At 43.1% G+C, this 18,667-nt stretch overlaps 2 protein-coding genes across 5 annotated transcripts in view; both read right to left on the reverse strand.

The window, feature by feature from the left end:
* Positions 1–12,411, reverse strand: part of SPATS2 (spermatogenesis associated serine rich 2) — a 59,311-nt gene extending 46,900 nt beyond the window's left edge. Inside the window, exon 1 of one of the 4 annotated variants that reach the window (XM_060688840.2) lies at positions 12,026–12,114. The gene's annotated coding sequence lies outside the window, so the exon portion shown is untranslated. Of the gene's footprint in view, positions 1–11,018; positions 11,476–12,025 lie in introns of those variants that run through there. The other 3 variants (XM_034412550.3, XM_087886973.1, XM_087886974.1) reach the window with 3 other exon arrangements.
* A 2,472-nt stretch (positions 12,412–14,883) lies between these two features.
* Positions 14,884–18,166, reverse strand: DNAJC22 (DnaJ heat shock protein family (Hsp40) member C22). The gene is made up of 2 exons (XM_034413058.3): positions 17,266–18,166; positions 14,884–15,155 (listed from the first exon to the last, which is right to left on the reverse strand). Exons 1-2 carry the CDS (start codon positions 18,085–18,087, stop codon positions 14,976–14,978), a joined length of 1,002 nt encoding a protein of 333 aa, XP_034268949.2. The 5' UTR covers positions 18,088–18,166; the 3' UTR covers positions 14,884–14,975.
* Between the last annotated feature and the right edge of the window lie 501 nt (positions 18,167–18,667).

Here is an 18,667-nt window from a genome sequence, read left to right on the forward strand (position 1 = left end):
CGCACTGCCCTCTGTCTGGACGAAGAAAGGACCAGCACATCGTCCAAATAACAAAGAGTCCTGATCGGTACAGTGCTGAGAGTTGCCGCCACCACTGCCACCAGCTTGGTGAAAGTCCTGGGAGCCGAGGAAAGACCGAACGGCATTGCACAATACTGGTAGTGACTGCCCGCATACTCGAAGCGTAGAAATTGACGATGAGAAGGAAGCACTGGAACATGCAGGTAGGCCTCTCGCAAGTCCACCGACTGCATCAGGTCCCCCGGGCGAATCGATGCCAGGATTGAGCGAAGCGAGTGCATTTTGAACCGCCTGTAACGCACCGAACGATTCAGTTCCTTGAGGTTGAGAATCCCCCGGACGCCTCCTGAAGATTTCGGAACCAAGAACAGGACCGAATAGAATCCGGTTCCTCTTTGATCCGACGGAACCAGTTCTATCGCTCTTATCTCCAGGAGGTGAGTTATTTCCGCTATCATCTGTTTGCGACAGTCCGTAGACAGGGGTACAGGACATCTGAGGAAGCGTCGAGGGGGACGATCCAAAAATTCTATCGAGAGGCCTTCGGAAATCGTGCGTCTGACCCACTCGTCCGATGTGGAACGGATCCATTGGCGGTGAAAGGCCTGGAGTCGCCCGCCCACGGGACCAGAAGTCGGTGAGTCATTTGCCCCTGCGGAAGGGCTTAGAATTGGCCCCGCGGTAAGGTCTCTTTGACGCATGTTGAGGTCTGCCGCGGTCTCTGAAACGGTGCCTATCAGTGAAGCGGTCGGACTGCTGGAACGGCTGTCGGTAGGTAGAAGGGCCTCCCTGCCCTGCATAGGCACGAAAGGGCTGACGCTGTGAGTAAGGAGTATAGCGCCTGTCATGCTTGCGAGAAGAGGAAGGCATAATCTTTCTCTTGTCTTTGTCCTCCACTAGGACTGGATCCAATGCAGCGCCAAACAGGTCGGGGGCCTTATATGGAGCCGCTGCCAACTTCCATTTGGCCTTGACATCAGCCTTCCACGGACGGAGCCAGAAAAGACGTCGTGAAGTGACAGAAGCCGCCAGAGCCCGAGAAGCAAACTTGACAGAGTTCAGTGAGGCATCCGCCGAATATTCTGTGGCCGCAATGATCTTATTGATATCATGAAGCATGCGTCGTTCCTCCGGCGGAAGTCGCTCTCGGAGTTGGCGCAGCCATATCAGAGAGGCTCGATTAAAGAATGAAGTGGCCGTGGCCGTCCTGACTGTCCAAGCCACTGCCTGATGAGACCTCCGGAACGCCAATTCGGTGCGTCTGTCCTCAGATTTCAGCCCTTCAAGGGGATCGGATGAAACCATCGATTGAGAAGTGAGGCTAGCCACTGGAGCATCCACCGTGGGCAAGTTCAACATCGCCTCCAACTCAGGGGCCGAACAGAATAACTTCTTGTCCAGGTTACTGGGCGAAGTAGATGACCCCGGTTGACCCCAAGGTGCCTGCAACACATCCGTGAACAATTGGGGACACGGAATAAAGTCCTTTTCTTTCTTGACTTGTCTGAACAAGGCATCATGCGGGCCAGGTGCAGGTTGGGTCGCCGGGGGTTGAGCCCCCACCGAACCCAAATTAGTCGTCATCCTGGCTTTGTGCAGTAAAGACTTGAATACTTCAGGTCGGAACAGACCGGTGAAAGCTGGAGTGTCAGGAGGGAGGCCTTCATCCTCTGAAAACTCCATGTCCTCTGGCACCTCCTCCTCCTGGTCGGACGCCTCAGACGAATCCGACTCTAGACGGGAGGGGGAACGAGTCCTTCGAGAACCCGCAGCCCCCACACCACCTGAAGAAGGCCCCGCAGATGAGGTCATGGTCGCAGTCTGCGCACTAGCTGCCATAATAGATGCCAACGCGGTGGAAAGCATCGACTGGAAGTCATACTGTGAAGGAGGCGGAGGAGGATCCGCCGCTCGGAGCCCCGCTGCTGTGGGGGTGAACGTGGCGGAAGGCTGGCGTCGCGGAGGTGGAGAGGGCCCTCGACCTGCTAACGAGACATCCGGCATCGAAACGGACACACCCTTCTGCAATGCCAACGGGATGGGTAAGACCGACCTCCTTTCCGGATCCAAAGACGAGGAAGCTGAAGCCAGCCTGGCCAGCCTGGCCTTCTCCCATTGCTTCTCCAAGGCCTTGTGACGTCCTTGTCAGCCGCCGTGGAGGACGTAGAGGACCGGGATTTATGGCCTCCCGTAGCGGACCTTTTATCTGACCGCTTCTTGCGGGATTTACTCGATCTGACCGGACTGGCCTCCCTGTCCACGTCAGAGGAGAGCGAAGAATCCGCCATCATAAAAGCCCAACCGTTGGACTAGGGAGGTTTGTTTGTTTGTTTTTTTTTTTAAATCTTAATTAGATATCAACAACAATAAATGTATAAACTAATTGGAATACTTGGGCCGTGGCGGCCTTCCCCTCAGGAAAGGAACGCGCTAGCCACTCCTCAAGCTGGTTACACTGGGCGCCAGAGACCTCCAAGCACTGGGCTAGGCCTGTGATACGAGCAAGCTCACAGAGGGGATTGTCAGGTGACTCCCCCCCCTCAGCCAGCAGGATGTGAACAGCTGGCGGACATTTGGTAATGCTCGAGGCGTTCAAAAGGAGCCTGGTCCCAGGTAGCTAGGAAGCCCTGCGAGGTAGGGCGCTCCACGAGGCCAGCCAAAATGGCGGCCGCCCACAAACCAAAATGGCGGCCGCACGATGACTCTGCAGGAAGGGCTAGAGAGTCCCCTTCGCTTACACTGGCCTCTGTCTTACCCCTCGACGCCTCTCCCTAGGTCGCCACGTGAGGGGAGTCTGCAGCCGATGTCTCCGTGCCTTAAGGGTGGCGAGCGACCATCCGCCACGCCGCGCCCTGCTCCGGCTGCCCCACGCGTCGGGAAGCTGCCCGAACGACGATCGGGAGGATCGCTGCGATGTCTCCTTGCCTTAAGGGTGGCGAGCGACCATCCGCCACGCCGCGCCCTGCTCCGGCTGCCCCACGCGTCGGGAAGCTGCCCGAACGACGATTGGGAGGATCGCTGCGACGCCGCCCGCAGGAACCTGACGGGACGGTCGTCGATGAGGCTCCTCGGCGGTAGCGCGCCCGCTATCCGCCTGCTCCCACACGCCCTGCCGCTCCGAGCACACTTCCTGACTTCGGCAGGCAGGCAGCGCAGCCTTTAGCCTCCGCACGCTCCGGGGATCACAGTTTGGCCGGATCCGCCCCGCAGGGACAGAAACCGGCAGCTGTGGGCGCAAACGCCCCGGTCGGGACGACCTGATCTCTCAGGCACGAACCCGACCAACAGCAGACAGGCAGGGAGACCACGGAAATTCAAATAAATAGAACAAAAAGAGTCAAAAGGGAAATACAAGAAAACCGAAAATAAAAAGGGGCTAATCAAAAATAAACAAAGGCCTAACGCTTACCTCAGAGCACAGAGAAAACCCTCTCAGTCCGGCAGCAACTGAGAGAAAGACTGGGGAACTGAGTGCAAAAGGGGCGTGGTGAGAGCACAGAGTAGGAAGTTAAATCAATAAAGGTTCTCTCAGTTGCTGGCAGAAATGAGGGTTTAACCCTATGCTGGAGTGTAGTAGCAGCGTTCTGGAAAATGTGGTTGTATGGGCAATTTTGAGTGCCCAAAGAACGGTACATGTAACACCTCTGCTGAGCTGGTTTGCTTCCAGGTCCAATTCAAGGTGTTGGTTTTGACTTTTGAGCCCTAAATGGCATGGAGCCAGGTTATCTATAGAACTGTCTTCATCTGAAGACAGTTCTATAGACAGTTCTATGAGCCTGAGTGGCGTAGGAGGCTAATGCCTGCTACTAAGGCAGTATTTAACATCCAGCTGCCTGCAATTACTGCCAGTTCAATTCTCACCAGGCTCAAGGTCGACTCAGCCTTCCATCCTTTCTAAGGTGGGTAAAATGAGGACCTGGTTTGTGGGGGCAATAAACTGACTTTGTATAAAATATACAAAAGTATGAAGGCTATTGCTTAACGCATTGTAAGCCGCCCTGAGTCTCCGGAGAAGGGCGGCATATAAAAATAAATAAAATAAAAAAATAAAATAAATAAAAATCTTGTTACATCAGCTCACCCCACTGGTCAGGTAGGGAAGGAATGTTTGGACGCTATCCATTAAAAGAATTCTGATTGGCAGGGTCCAGGAAGAGACCCTTCTCTGCCATTGCCCATGCCCTGTAGAATAGCAATAGCATTTAGACTTATATACTACTTCACAATGCTTTATAGCCCTCTCTAAGCATTTTAGAGAGTCAGCATATTGCCCCCAACAAACAAGGTCCTCATTTTACCGACCTCGGAAGTCTGAGTCAACCTTGAGCCTGGTGAGATTCGATCTGCCAAACTGCTGGCAGCCGGTGATCAGCAGAAGTAGCTTGCAGTACTGAATTCCAACCACTGCACCAGGGCCGCTCTTCCGCCAGAAGTGAGGCAGGCCCCATTCTCCTGGGCTTCTGCATAGGTGTGAAATCATGACTCTGCAAGCTTACTTGGGGCGAACAGAGGGACATGTAGCTGGTTAGCGCCCTGAAAGCCCTTTCCCCTGCCTTTTAATTTTTAACACAGATTGCCTTTTAAATTTTATATACTGTTTTTATGGTTTTAATATTTATTTGCACATAGTCCAGAGACCCTCTGTAAGGGAGACAGACACTTTAAATTTTTTTAGAAATAAATAAAATTGTAAGAGTCATGGTGGCACAGTGGTTAGAATGCAGCATTGTAGGCTAATTCTGCTAGCAGTTCGGCAGTTCGAGTCTCACCAGGCTCAAGGTTGACTCAGCCTTCCATCCTTCCAAGGTTGGTAAAATGAGGATCCAGATTGTTAGGGGCAATGTGCTGACTCTGTAAAGCATTCTGAAGTGGCATATAAATCTAAGTGCTATTGCTATTGTTAAGTCAAGGAAATCAATTATATAGGAATGTAACAGAATCAGGTATATAGTTGGTACATTTTATATATCCATCAAATGTTTTAAAAACTAAACAGTATACTGTCAAATCTATCTCTGGTGTACCACTGCACAAATCTTTAGTATTTGTCTATATACCAAATGGCAACTTTGGACTGTAGCCCAAAATGATTAGCTTCCAGTTTTTTACACAGAATTATGCTTTTAAAAATAGTGGCCAGATCAGTTATTCCAGTTATACAAAGAACTGTTGTTATGGTTGTTTCCCCCAAGACAAAATAATTGCTGTGAGAATAAGCATGTTGATCCTTGCTCATGAATAACTGTCCCAAAATCAACTAGCAACTCTAGAAGCATTACATAAAAGCAAGGGCTGTTTTATGAACTATTTTTCTAAAAGGCAATAAGCTGTTCAGCCAGAAGCCAAGCATACAAATAGAAAACTAACCACGTTTATGGGCTGCATGACACAATACTTTTAAATTCTCAGAACTGTAACAAATGGTTTCTTATAAACTGAGTTAGACTTGGGTACTTAGAAAAAACTACTGGCTTTATAATATCTGTAGCCAGCCCTCAGCTACATTAATATTTACACAACATTAATACTTTATGAAGTTTCACAAGCTAGAAAGGGACAGACTCTTGCCCAACCGGAGGCTACTAAGATCAAGAACACAGCAAACTGTGGAAAAACAAAAATATACTAAGACTTTTTTTAAAAATGTGCCTTTGAGTCAATTTTTGACTTCTGGTGCAAAATACTGGACACTGATTTTGATTTATTTGCCATCAAATCGTTTTTGATTCCTAGTGACCACATAGATTTTCTCCTGACAATCTATCCCAAACTTCCAATCTCCCAATGGTGCACTCACAACCATTGTAATTGAGGATTAGACATAGACATAAGAAAACAAGAATTATGATGTATATCATCTATGAAAATGGGTAGATATTGGGGGAAAAAATACACCTAGCCCAGATTGGGAGAAGAGAATCGTAAGGGACCATAAGTGCAGATAATTATTCTGTAATCAGTCTGGCCATCAGTTCTTTCAGGATGTTATCACATGGCAATTAAAATACATTGAACAAGTACACACTAATCAGACCTGGTCATTGGGCATTTTATGGCCCCCAGGTCACTTCAGGACCTTTGGCTATCCCTGTCTAGTCCAAGTGGATTGCTTTTATTTTGAAGGTGACTGTTTTTTTTCCCAGTTTATGCATGTGTATGCATGCATGTCTATGGACCTTCACAGTTCTATTGGTTCATCCCTCCAGAACAGTCCGTTTTTCATGTCACCCCTTGGTAAAATGAACTGCCCATCTCTGCACGATATGATGCATTTGAATTTATATCTGAATTTCTGCCTATGAAAGAGCAGAAAAAGAAAATCGCTTTGGATAGTGTCCTATGAAACAGATTTAAGTACAACTTCATCTTACAATCATTGTTGGTTTTGTAACTTCTTTGACAAAAAAATCCCATCTCATAATACTCAAAGCAGTATACATCTAGTTGAAATTCTAAGAAGAAAAGCAGTTGTTTGTTACAAAACTTGGTCAAAAATGATTGGTTTCATAACTATGAAACTATAGCTATGCTGAAAAAGCGAAATTGAAAGTAAGCAGGCTGCAACGTGACAAAATGAGGCAGAGAGATTTCTTTTTCTTTTTCCTCTCCAAAAAAGGTAGGTGCAAAACTGCAAACAATGGGAAATTTAGGGCAAAAGAGGAGAGTTCCAAGATTTTAAAACCCAAAAGAAAAAAAGCTCTATTTAACTAGGGAATTGTAATAATTGAGATACTATTAATTGGTTAAGTTGTGGTTTAGAGGAATATATGGGGGAAATTATTTGGTTTATTATTATTGGTAAATATAATTAATTGATTTGTATTGCATGGAAATAATTGGAATATTCATGTTCATATTGATTAATATACAAAAAAGATAGTTATATAACTAATTGATTTATATTAAAATGTTGAATTTGTATTAAACAACTGTATTACATAATTAACCAATGTGAGGATGGATATAAAAATAGATGACAATGCGAAGGGGTATAATATAGAATAGAAGGGAAAAATTGAATTTGATTAAGATTAGAGATGAGGATGAAGGGTAATATTGTTTTTTAAAAAAAATAGATGAAGAATAAATATGGTAAAAAGGAAATATAGAAATTGTAAATTTAATTGAAATGACTAAATACTGTGTTGGAAGAAATATCCTTCTGGGTTCTGCTCCAAGTGGGGAAAAAGACACTGGAAACATGGAGACTGCTTGGAAAGATGGTTTAATGGTGGACAGGCTCACATGGCTTGATGAGGCCCATTGTGTTAGTTTCTGTTGCTATTGTGTTGCAAATGTCCTTTGACAAAGGATTGACTTTCTGCCTCTGGCCCATTAACAAAGGGTGGGGGGCAGGAAGGTGGGAGCTGCTTTGTCTGTAAAATATGCTTCTCCATTTCTCATCCAGGTAGGGAAATATAATATTCTGCCTTTTTAATATTTCCCAAAATATTTCAGTCTTCTAGGAAAGGGGTGGGTGCTAACCTCCTACAACTGTTTAAATTTGTGAACCGGCCAAATACTCTGTCCAAAGAAAATACGTTGTATGTTTGTATGTGTGTTTCTAATTATTGCTATTTATTCTCTTTTATTCTTTAAAGTTTAACAATTCATTCTTTATTTTAATATCTTAATATTTGTTTGGGGTTGGCTTTCTTCCCTTTCATCTTTTTTATTGTACAGCAATCTTTCTCCTCAAACTTACCACCTCTGTCTTTTCTTTCTTTCTTACTTTCTCTTCCCCCCCTCTTCTTCTTCTCCCTACTTCCTCTTTCTTTCTCTTTCTCCTCCTCTCTTCCTCCCTCTCTTACCTTCACTCCTACTCTAATTTCCCTTCTCTTCCTTCATCCCTGTCTATTGCTGTATCCTTTTATGCATATGGACTACTCAGAGGGCTGAAAAAGTTATTTTTGACTGGTCCTCGCACTTTTGACCAGTCCTCGAACTTATGACTGTCCTCACAATTTACGTATTTGCGCTATCTTGTCACCATGGTGAAGAGAAGCAGTTGTGAAATGAGTGACACGGTTGTTAAGAATGGTACAATGGGCATAAATGATGACCAGTTATAATTGCAAAGACCGGTCAAAAGTGCGAGGACCTGTCAGAAATCACATTTTTCAGCCCTCTGGGTAGTCCTTTTATGCACAGGGACTACTCAGAGGGCTGAAAAAGTTATTTTTGACTGGTCCTCCCACTTTTGACCAGTCCTCGAATTTACGACTGTCCTCACATTTTACGTTTTTTGCCCTATCTTATACCACGTTGAAGAGAAGCAGTTGTGAAATGAGTGACATGGTTGTTAAGAATGCTGAACAGGCATAAATGTGAGGATGGTCATAAGTGTGAGGACCAGTCAAAAGTGCGAGGACCTGTCAGAAATGACTTTTTTCAGCCCTCTGAGTAGTCCCTATACATATAGCCATGGCCACCCGGTCACATGACCAGCTAGCCACGCCCACCCAGTCACATGACCTCCAAGCCGCACCCACAAAATTAGCCACACCCACAGAACCGGTAGTAAAAAAATTTAGAACCCACCCTTGGTTGGGGGTCACCACAACATGAGGAACTGTATTAAAGGGTCACAGCATTAGGAAGGTTGAGAACCACTGTGTTAAACCCATCTGTGATTAGGACCATCTTCTCTTGAAGAGCAATCCAATTCAAAAGTCAGTCACATTGAACCCAATGTTACTTATTCCCAGAGAATTCCACAGGATTGTAGCTTAATAAAATGAATTCCAAAAATCAAAATCATGTTTATTTTCAGACCGTAATATCTAATAATTTAATTTAATTAATTAAATTTATATGCCGCCCCTCTCCAAAGACTAAGGGCGGCTCACAATACATTTTAAAAAATAATTATAAAAAAACATTAAAAACATTAAAAACTCATTCAAGCCATTCATGGCCGGATCTCGCCAGATCACAAGAGCGAGATCAACGGACCCAGGCCTGCCAGAAAAGCCAGGTCTTCACCACTTTTCGGAAGGCCAATAGGGTGGGGATAGTCCGGACCTCAAGAGGTAACTGGTTCCAGAGAGCTGGGGCAGCCACCGAGAAGGCCCTCCCCCACAGGTCCGCCAGCTAGCATTGTTTAGCTGACGGGACCCGGAGGAGACCAACTCTGTGGGATCTTACCGGTCGCTGGGAGCTATGCAGCAGAAGGCGGTCTTGAAGACCTATACTATAGTTTATAAAATATAAATAGTATACTTTATAAATACAGCCTGTGGATGTGATAGTTGTGAAATAAACTGCACAAAATTTGGAAAAGGAGTTTCTAAATTGTAAAAAAAAAATCAAACTTCATAACAAAAATGAAGACAATAGTTAGAACAGCTTCAGATCCCAAAATGTGATAAACAGTATATGAAGATTTGCACATGGTTACAGAGTTGGGCAAGTCCCTCAAAAGAGATGTTCTAGAACAAGTGGGAACATGAAATGAAATCACTGTGTATGGATGGATACATATGCAGAGAAGATCATAAACAGCTTCCAAAGCAACCACATAAGCCTGGAAAAAGATATAGCCACTTTAACAATTCAGAAATATATTTTTAAATTTTATTTTTATTTATTTTATTTATTTGTATCCCACCTTCATTATTTTTAGAGATAACTCTAAGGAAGTGAACATATCCAACACACTTTCCTCCTCCTATTTTCCTCACAACAATAACCCTGTGAAATGAGTTGGGCTGAGATAGTAACTGGCCCAAGCACATCCAGCTGGCTTTCTTGGCTAAGGCAGGACTAGAACTTACTGTCTCTGACTTTCTAGTTTGGTGCCTTAACCACTAAACCAAATTGGCTTGAAAGAAGTCCCTTTTCCAAAAGAGTTCCACAGCTCTAGAAAGATCTACAGTATAGAAACATTGCATATAAATTCAAAATTTTGGAGCAAATAATTCAGCAATGTAGAAAATATTTAAAAAGTTTTGAATGCAGTTTTGAAATTAAGTACAGTACTGATAACATATGATCCTCAGTTGCCAAAGAATTTTCTGAACATAAAAGTCCTGTTATTATTAGTTGCAATGTATAGTTCTTGTCTGTCTGCTTTAGTCACTACAGAAAATTAAGAAATTATTTTTACCACTGACAATCAAGGAGATAGACTTCCTATGCCAAATAAACAGCCTAATAGAAGTGATAAAGAATAAATTATGATTTTAAGCTCTGTTTTATTTAACCATTGAACATTATTTGACATACATTAAGTGGAGACTAATGTTAATGATGTTCATTAATATTCTACACTGCAAATGCAACAAATCTATAATCAAAGTAAATAAATTTAATTTGAAAGCATTTCTAAACTGCACAGGACATCATATAAAAGTCACTCTAATCTAGCACTTTAAATAAAGAGTAAAGCACAACCAACTATTCAGCATAAAATGGAACCAATAGATGTCTTTTTATCACAAATATAAGGCATCTAGCCACAATGTCCAATTTTAATACCTAAAAAAAGAAAAAAGATTTAAAAGTAACCACAGTTTCCTTCCTACTCTTAAATAATTCTGAACCACGCATACTTTATTTGTCTAACTATACTTTCTATATTTACATAGCATCATTAGTCTATAATGTATTTGATAATCTCAGAAACCTGCCACTGTAGATCAATACATCCAAAGTTTTTGGTGGCCAATCTACTTTGAACCAAGACAGCAAATACTCCTTTGTCAGATCTAGTCTGTTTTTCACTTCATTCTGTGGTAGTGAACAACAATAAAAAAAGTTTATCCTTTTCAAAGCCTGAACAACATCTATGGTAAAACAGCAACATCTGGCTAATTGGCTTTTGAGTACTGTAGTCCCTTACCAAGCTATTTTAGTCTTGTTGATCACAAACACAAAGAGTTCTGCATGTTCAGAGTCTGCAACTTTCAATTACTTTCAAAGATCATAAGGTAGAAGTGTCACAACTAATACAGTAGCAAAAGCCCTAAGGACCAAAACTGTTTATCCCAACTTACATACATCTTTGTAATCAGGCAAATAAATGTATTTCCTTTCTTGGAATGGGTTCACATTTCACATTAAAGCCACAAAACACAGTTTAGTACTGTGTGAACGGAGCTGTATAATTAAACAGGAAAACTCAAGCCTTCAATCATAGGACATTCTTTTCCTCTGTTTTGTCTTGATTTATCTTTTCTGCTTAATGAATATAATTCCATTCAGTCTAAAGCCATGCTCCCGACAAGCTTATCTGTCCCAGAGATGCTTTTTCCCAAAGGCAACTGGACTTTCTTGGTGAAAAGGAAGTCCAGTTGCCTTTTGGAAAAAGTACCTTTGGGACAACCATGATCTGGATGATGGAGAATCTCCACAGACATACAAGTTTCTCTGTTTCACCTTTCCATTGCAAACAGGGCACATCAGTGCATTGTCACTTTATCTTTCCAGAATTCCAATAACTATAATTCACTTGCCCTGAAGCCTGTTTTTGTAAACGGTTCTTTGTTGACTTGTCCTGGGAAAGGGGGTGTCCTTATCTGTAAAGGACCCGAGTCTCTTCCCCCCCCCCCCCCACAAAGCCAAGGCGTCTTCTACTTTTCCGAGCGGGGTCTTTTCTTTTTTCTTTTTCGTGGGATAGAGATATCATTCCTCTGCCGTGGAGAGTTGAGGGGGAAGCCTTCCAAGGCTCCGGGCTGAGCCTCAGTCCTGCCTGCCACATATGAAAAAAAAAAAACCCTCCTTCCACCGCCACATCGCCTCTGCGCTCTCCAGCTCGCCGCCCTTCGATGGCCGGCCTGCCTGCCTGCCTGCCTCTGAGCCCACCCCTTATCCTCCCAACACGGGGCCATTCCCTCGGTTGCCTGCCTGTGCCTCCTTCCCTTGTTCCCCATCGCCGCTTCCAGCCTCTTTCCTCCGAGGCTCCTTTCCCACATGCTTTTGTGATCCCCCCCCCTACCTCCACCATGACGCCCAACCTCCCCGCTCGTCGCCTTGTTCCCACACGCGCCACCGTCTTATCTACCTCAGCGGAAAACCTCACCAAACCATCAAAGCCGCTACACATCCCCTCCTCACCTCAGGCCGCCGCCGCCGCCAAGCGCCGGGGAAAGTGGAGCCCCGCCCACCCGTAAGGGAGAAGAGAGCGAAATCGTCGAAGGCTGCGCGAGCCCCGCAACCAACCGGACACAGGCGCCCTCTTTCCTTCAGCCAATGAGAAAGGTGTTTCTCTTCGGCGGAGCGCCGGCCAATAGGAGAAACGGAGAACCCAGTTCGCTCCCACCTTTTCCCTCCTTTCTCTTCTCCCTCCCTCGCCTCCCCCGAGATCCAAAAATTGAGTTCGGCTCGAGGACAACGGAACCGCTCTAGCCACCGAAGCGCTTCGCCCGTTGTCCAATCGGCTTCGGCGTTAGAGAAAGCCCAATCAGCGACCGCGAAGGAGGTTGTTGCGGACGGATGGTTAACCTACGATAGACCAATTGCCAAAGCCGTGGAGGGAGACCCAATCCAGGCGGACGGAGGGGCGCGAGGAGCTCTGGAGGTTCTTTCCTGTTCCTGCTGCGAATCCTGAAACGGGGTGTGGAGATGCGCGTTCTCTCCGGCAACGGCCGAAGGAGGATCCCAATCCCTTGCACGCCGCGCATACTTTTTTTTAAGCTTCGTGTATGCCCGTGTATTCATTGTGCGTCTGCCCTGTTTTATGTCAAGAGATTTAGAACATCTGTCCCTGCAGATGTTGATATGGGTGACATGATCTACTGAATTTATGTATAGCAATAACATTTAGACTTATTAGACTTAGACTTATACACCGCTTCATAGTGATTTACAGCCCTCTCTAAGCGGTTTACGGAGTCAGCCTCTTGCCCCCAACAATCTGGGTCCTCATTTTACCCACCTCGGAAGGATGGAAGGCTAAATCAATCTTAATCCTGGTGAGATTCGAACTGCCGAGCTCCTGGCAGCCATCAGTCAGCAGAAGCAGCCTGCAGTACTGCATTCTAACCACTGGGCCATCGTAGCTCTTGCCTTACAGCTTCTGGACCCATTTTTCTGACTTCATTCAGTACATCAATTCATCGTGATTGCCTTCTATGCTAGCCTCACGGTATGGGCCAGTGTTTTGTCTGAATGTAGGCTCTTTTATACTAATGCTTTTTAAGAAAAGAAACCTGCAAGTTTGCTGAGGTCACACAGGCCATGGTTGGCTGAATGTATGCAGTTGCTCAAAAACAAATGTTTACACGTAAATAAAACCAAACAGGCAACATTAGTGTAGGGTGAAATCAATCTCAGAAGGTTTGTACCATGATTAGACAATTGCACATTCTCAAGTCTCCTCCTGTGCAGGATTCCACAGTGGTAACTATAATTAATTCCAGTTCTCACTGGATTTGTCTGGTTTAAATTCTCCCCAAATCCTGTATCTTTTAGGCAAAGCATCACTTGCCTTCAAGCCTCAAGATGTCTTCTGTATATGGATGGAGATGCATTGTCTTCCCAGTCATAATATTTAGAGCATTCTGCTACTTCTAAAACATAGTTAATAAAACATTTTCTAAAACTACATCCAGACTGAAAATCTGAAAGTTCCTTAAATGAGAGACATTGCTATAAAAATGCTAATTCATTTCCAGCATCTCATTCTTGTCTTTTGCCCTTAGTTTCTGTTTAATATGGCCTTGCAGCCACCCAGAATCATTTCACAGCAAGATGGGTGGCAAGCAAATGTAATAAAAAAAGAATATAATTTTTCTTTCCCTGATTTTTTTTTAAAAATCAAGTCTCATTCATTTTCTGTTAATAGCTCAATAGTGTCACCTACTGGGCCTAGATGAACATGTAACCATTTCAAACCAATAATTCATACTGTGTTTCCAGTAAAAGATAATAAAGTATAATAGACAAAAAATATAGGTATATGTTTTACCAACTACAGCCATCCAAGCACTCAAGAAAAATTAGCAACACAAACTGCAGTGTAAAGGGAAAGTACTCTTTCAAATGCTATGTCATAATAAAACTAATGACAAAGTTTGCTGTTCACTCATATTGAGGATAATTAAATGTTATTGTGGGAAAAGAGAAACCCTTACACGATTTAATGTTATTGCTGTTTCAAAAAGAATATTGGGACAATTAAAACTTAAAAGATATGGAAAGGAATATTAATGAAGTAAGCAATTTAAAGAATGTAATAAGTTTAAGGAAACCTATGATGTAATAATGGATGTATGCATAGCATGAGCTTGTATTCTACTGTAAACTGCTACCTTGAGCTAACTCCTTTCTTGATTTTTATAATTTAAGAAATTCACATCTATAGTGTAAACATTTTCAAGGTGGCTTAAAACTAGTTAAAGCAGTGTCATAACCAATCACTATAATTAAAGTTAATCAGAAATATAAACCAACAATAAAATACAAAGAAAATTAGAACATTTTTACTTATTTATTAAATTTCCGTGCTGCCCATCTCCCCTACAAGGTGATTCTATGCAATTCTTGTTTGATTTTCCCTGAAGTTAGAAAGGATGAGGTACATCTTCTCATTGTTAACATAGTAGGACTTATTCGATAAATAAGATACCTTTTTTAATATATATTGAACATATATTTCAGGGGCAGAAACCAGCAAAATTGATGGCACTGATTCCCTTTTTATATCAGAGGATTGGCAACTTGAAAAGAAACTGGCAGTATCTCATAAAAAACAAGCCTAGTGAAACTGCAGTACAATAAGGTCCCGCTCCCCAATTTATCCAAAAAGTCTTGGAACTATAACAAACGTTTAATGAAAGATCATAAAACAGTTGTGTTTGTAATCTTCACCTTCTAACAAATTTAAGGTACATAGAAAGTTAACACTATTTATAACTTGGCCCATGTTATTTTGAGAACCATTACTTTAATAATAATAGTTTAATCCCCAGCTGTTTGATGGTAATAAAATTTCTGTGCCATCTAAAATGCAATCATGTGAATTTTGACTTCTTTGCCTGAATGAGGAATTCGTAGGCAGCTTGCACTTCAATAAAACGTCTTTCAGCTTCTGCTATTTGATGTCGATTATGATCAGGATGCCAAAGCTTCACCAGCTCCCGGTAGCTTTTGGTGATTTCTTCTGGAGTGGCATCATTAGGGATACCTAAAATCTAGAAGAAGAGGGGAGAGGAGTATCAGCATCCTATCAAAGCTGTGAGTTCACGAATATTTTAATTACCAATTATGTAATTGATAATTAGTTGGCTGGGTGACTTTGGGCCAATCACTGTCTCAGCCCAACCCACCTGACGGGGTTGTTGTGGAGAAAAGGGAGGAAGAGGATGAAGGAGCATGTTTGCTGTCCTGAGTTTCTTATAAAGTAATAAAGGCAGGATAACATCTAAGAAAGAAAAAAACTAGTCATTTGTCAGGGATGGAGCGGAGGTGGAGAGAACAAAGAATAATTTTCTTGCACTTGTTACAATTTATTGGTAAATCTATGAAAGCCAAAAATCAAATGAAGGATGATTTTTGTAGGGGATGAACTAATAGTAGATTTTTGCAGAGCTTTGGAAAGCTAAGCGTAAAGGTACTTTCTCTTTCTTGCAATTCTGCAAAACACAGTTGTTTTTTCTTTCTTTCTACACCCAAAGACATCAAAACTGAAGAGCTTTGTTATTATCTCTGGTCATACATTCTGGGTAAAACTTTCAACTAGCAAGATGATAATATACAATTTCCAGCCTTTAAAGATGGCATATTCTGCTGTAATATTTCAAATAATCTCAGAAAATTCCACTAAAATCAATATGGTCTTCTTGTGTTAAATCTAAGACTGTAGAATTCTAACCAAGGGCTATACTAAAAATTCTGGGAATTTTAATTCTTGGACATCAGGGAAAAATACTGTAAATGGAAGAAATAGTCAATAATGGAGCAAATATGTGTGACAGATAACTTACCACATGGTTTACGGTACTTCTTTGCCCTTTGAACTATTTTCTTTAACAACCAAAAAGTTCTGGTTTCAGATATTCTTTTCACAAGTAGCATTTAAAATTGGTAAATGAATGTAAGTGCAAAATTATTGGCTAGGGCAGGGGTGGGCAAATGTGGCTCTTTTACAACCTGTGGACAGCCAAGCTGTCTCAGGAATTCTGGGAGTTGAAGTCCACAGATTGTAAAAGAGCTACATTTGCCCACCCCTGGGCTAGGGTATTCTTGTGTGTTTTATTTAGTTGCTTGCTTACTTTTAAATATTGTTAAAATAAAAGATATTATTACCGAATAGAATAAGAATTTTTCACATACCGTTTCTAATTAGATTTAACATGACTTACATTTTGTTGTTGTTTTATCTTGCACACTGTACAGTACTATTATTTGAGCTTCCTTTAATGCCATTTTACTATTAATACAAATTGCAGTTGTTTAATACATGCAAGGCAAGTTGTTTGATATGTAAGGCTTGAAGTGAATATTTTAGTCTGTCTGAGGACAAAAGACAGTTTGATGTATTGGTTGAGGCATCACCTAGAAACTGGGAGGCTGTGAGTTTTATTCCTGCCTTAGATGCAAAGCTAGTTTGGTGATTTTGGGCCAGTTATTTTCTCTCAGCCCTAGGAAGAAAGCAATGGCAAACCACTTCTGAAAGATCTTGTCTAGAAAACTGCAGGGGCTAATCCAGGTAGTCGCCAGGAATAAAAAACTTACTTGAAGGCACACAGAGATGGAAAAAATATGACAACCTGAATCAAGGATGACTGGGAAGGGGTAAAGCAATCAAGAGGGTGGCCACAAATGTGCAGTCAAAGCTTATAAACACTGTGATGCATATACAAAGGGGACAGGGCTTCTATTATGTAGTAATGACCATTAGCTTGACTTTTTTTAAAATCCTTCCTGCAGATGATCCTGTGCTAGTCCAGAATGGAAGGAAAGATTTAGTGCAGAGTCTCATTTCCTATATTTGATAATATAACATTGGATCACTGCAATGCACTCTGCACGGGACTGTCCTTGAAAAGCATTTAAAAGCTTCAGCTGATGCAAAATGTGGCTGCACAGGTAGTAAATGATGCTGGGTATGCTACGAGTCTAATCAGCTAAGGAATGTCAACTGGCAGGGACCAGGACACGTACCTTCTCTGTTATAGCCCCTGCCCTCTGGAACATTCTTCCCTCAAGGTTGAGGACAACCCTGATCCTGTTGGATAAGTTGTAGGAAACTTGAAACTTAACTGTTTCCAAAAGCTGAACAATAATAAAAGTCCACTGTACCTGATACGCCATCTCACGTCTTTCATTCTGGAAAGACTGTACAAATTTTAAAATGTTCTCCCATTCCTGGAAATAGCCACCACTTAAACCCAGCATCTTCCCGGCACGGTAGGGGAGAAGCAGTACTGATTCCAATAATCCACTCAATGATGGAAACACACTGACATAATCCAGGGCTGCTCCAATTGTGCTGGCTATGTAGTTGGCAGTGGCTGCTGTGTTGCTAAAGGCAGAGTAGGCCAGTGGCGTTGTGAATGCCAGATAGGCCAGGCCTAGTCGGTAAAGTCGGAGGCTAAGCTTCTTCTTGGTGCGATTGCTGGTTTTATAGCATCGGTAGTTCTGGGCTGTCACACTAGTGGTGAGAGTAATGGGCAAGATCCCCAGTGGGTGGCCATAGAAGATTGGTGCAGTTATGAAGGCAGCCGTTAAGGTTGCTTGAAGATTGGAGGCTTGATTGCCCACTTCAGACACCAAATGAACTCCAAGACCCACAGCCAGAGGGAGGGCCAGAAGGTAAAAACCTGGCAGAGTAGAGAGACCAATCAAAGCCACTACCCCAAAATAGATGCCCACTAAAGCTTGGCCAAGAAAACGCACAGGGTTCAAAGGTGGGGGTTGACCATTAGGCAAGTCTTGGGTACCATTTGCCTGTGCTACCCAACCAGGGAGCAGCCACAGTTCCCAAAGCCATCCTATGCCAAAGCCACCCAAAGTCAGCATCCAGAGTAAGGCATGGTTATCTCGGCCCAGGTAAAGATGGTGAAGCCCAGCAGGGCCCCCCACAGCCCAGAGAGCAACAGCCACCACAAGATGTTTAGCCATCTCATTTGGCCATAGCACCACCGGACATATCACTGCAGGCAATGCTGTTTTCTATACTCCATCCTCCCTGGATGCCAAATAATAGTTCTGTGGAGAGAGAAACAATAAAAAATAGCAGTTACCTGCAGCGCAAGGCTAATAAAATGTCTGGACTGTAAGTCATGATTTCTTCCTGTTGTCGAGCCACACCCTCCCTGCTAATGTCTGCCTGCCTTTTTCCCCAGGTCTAGGTGTCTGCATTATGATACTGTGCAGGAGAACTTAGCGCCAGCTTGATTTTCCTGGCAACTAATCCAGGGAACCATTGGTGCTTTCTTACAGTTTATCATCTAAAAGATCAATCATTTCCTAATCAGAGCATTGCTTCCATAGCCTCCCCAAACTTTCATCGATTGAATCCCGCCAAGTATTTCAATGGCAGAGTATCTGCTTCAAAAGTTATTTTTCAAGCAAAAGCATGTTTAAGGAAGACTAGGAAAGACTCCTGCTAAGCACCGTGAAGATCCTTCCAGTAAGAGTAGATGGTTCGGGATGAGAGGGTGCAAATGTTTGATTTCCAGAATCATAATCACCTACCTTT

The sequence above is a fragment of the Pantherophis guttatus genome, chromosome 2 (genome assembly GCF_059756535.1).
Source record: "Pantherophis guttatus breed Tessera chromosome 2, ASM5975653v1, whole genome shotgun sequence".
NCBI lineage: Eukaryota > Metazoa > Chordata > Lepidosauria > Squamata > Colubridae > Pantherophis > Pantherophis guttatus.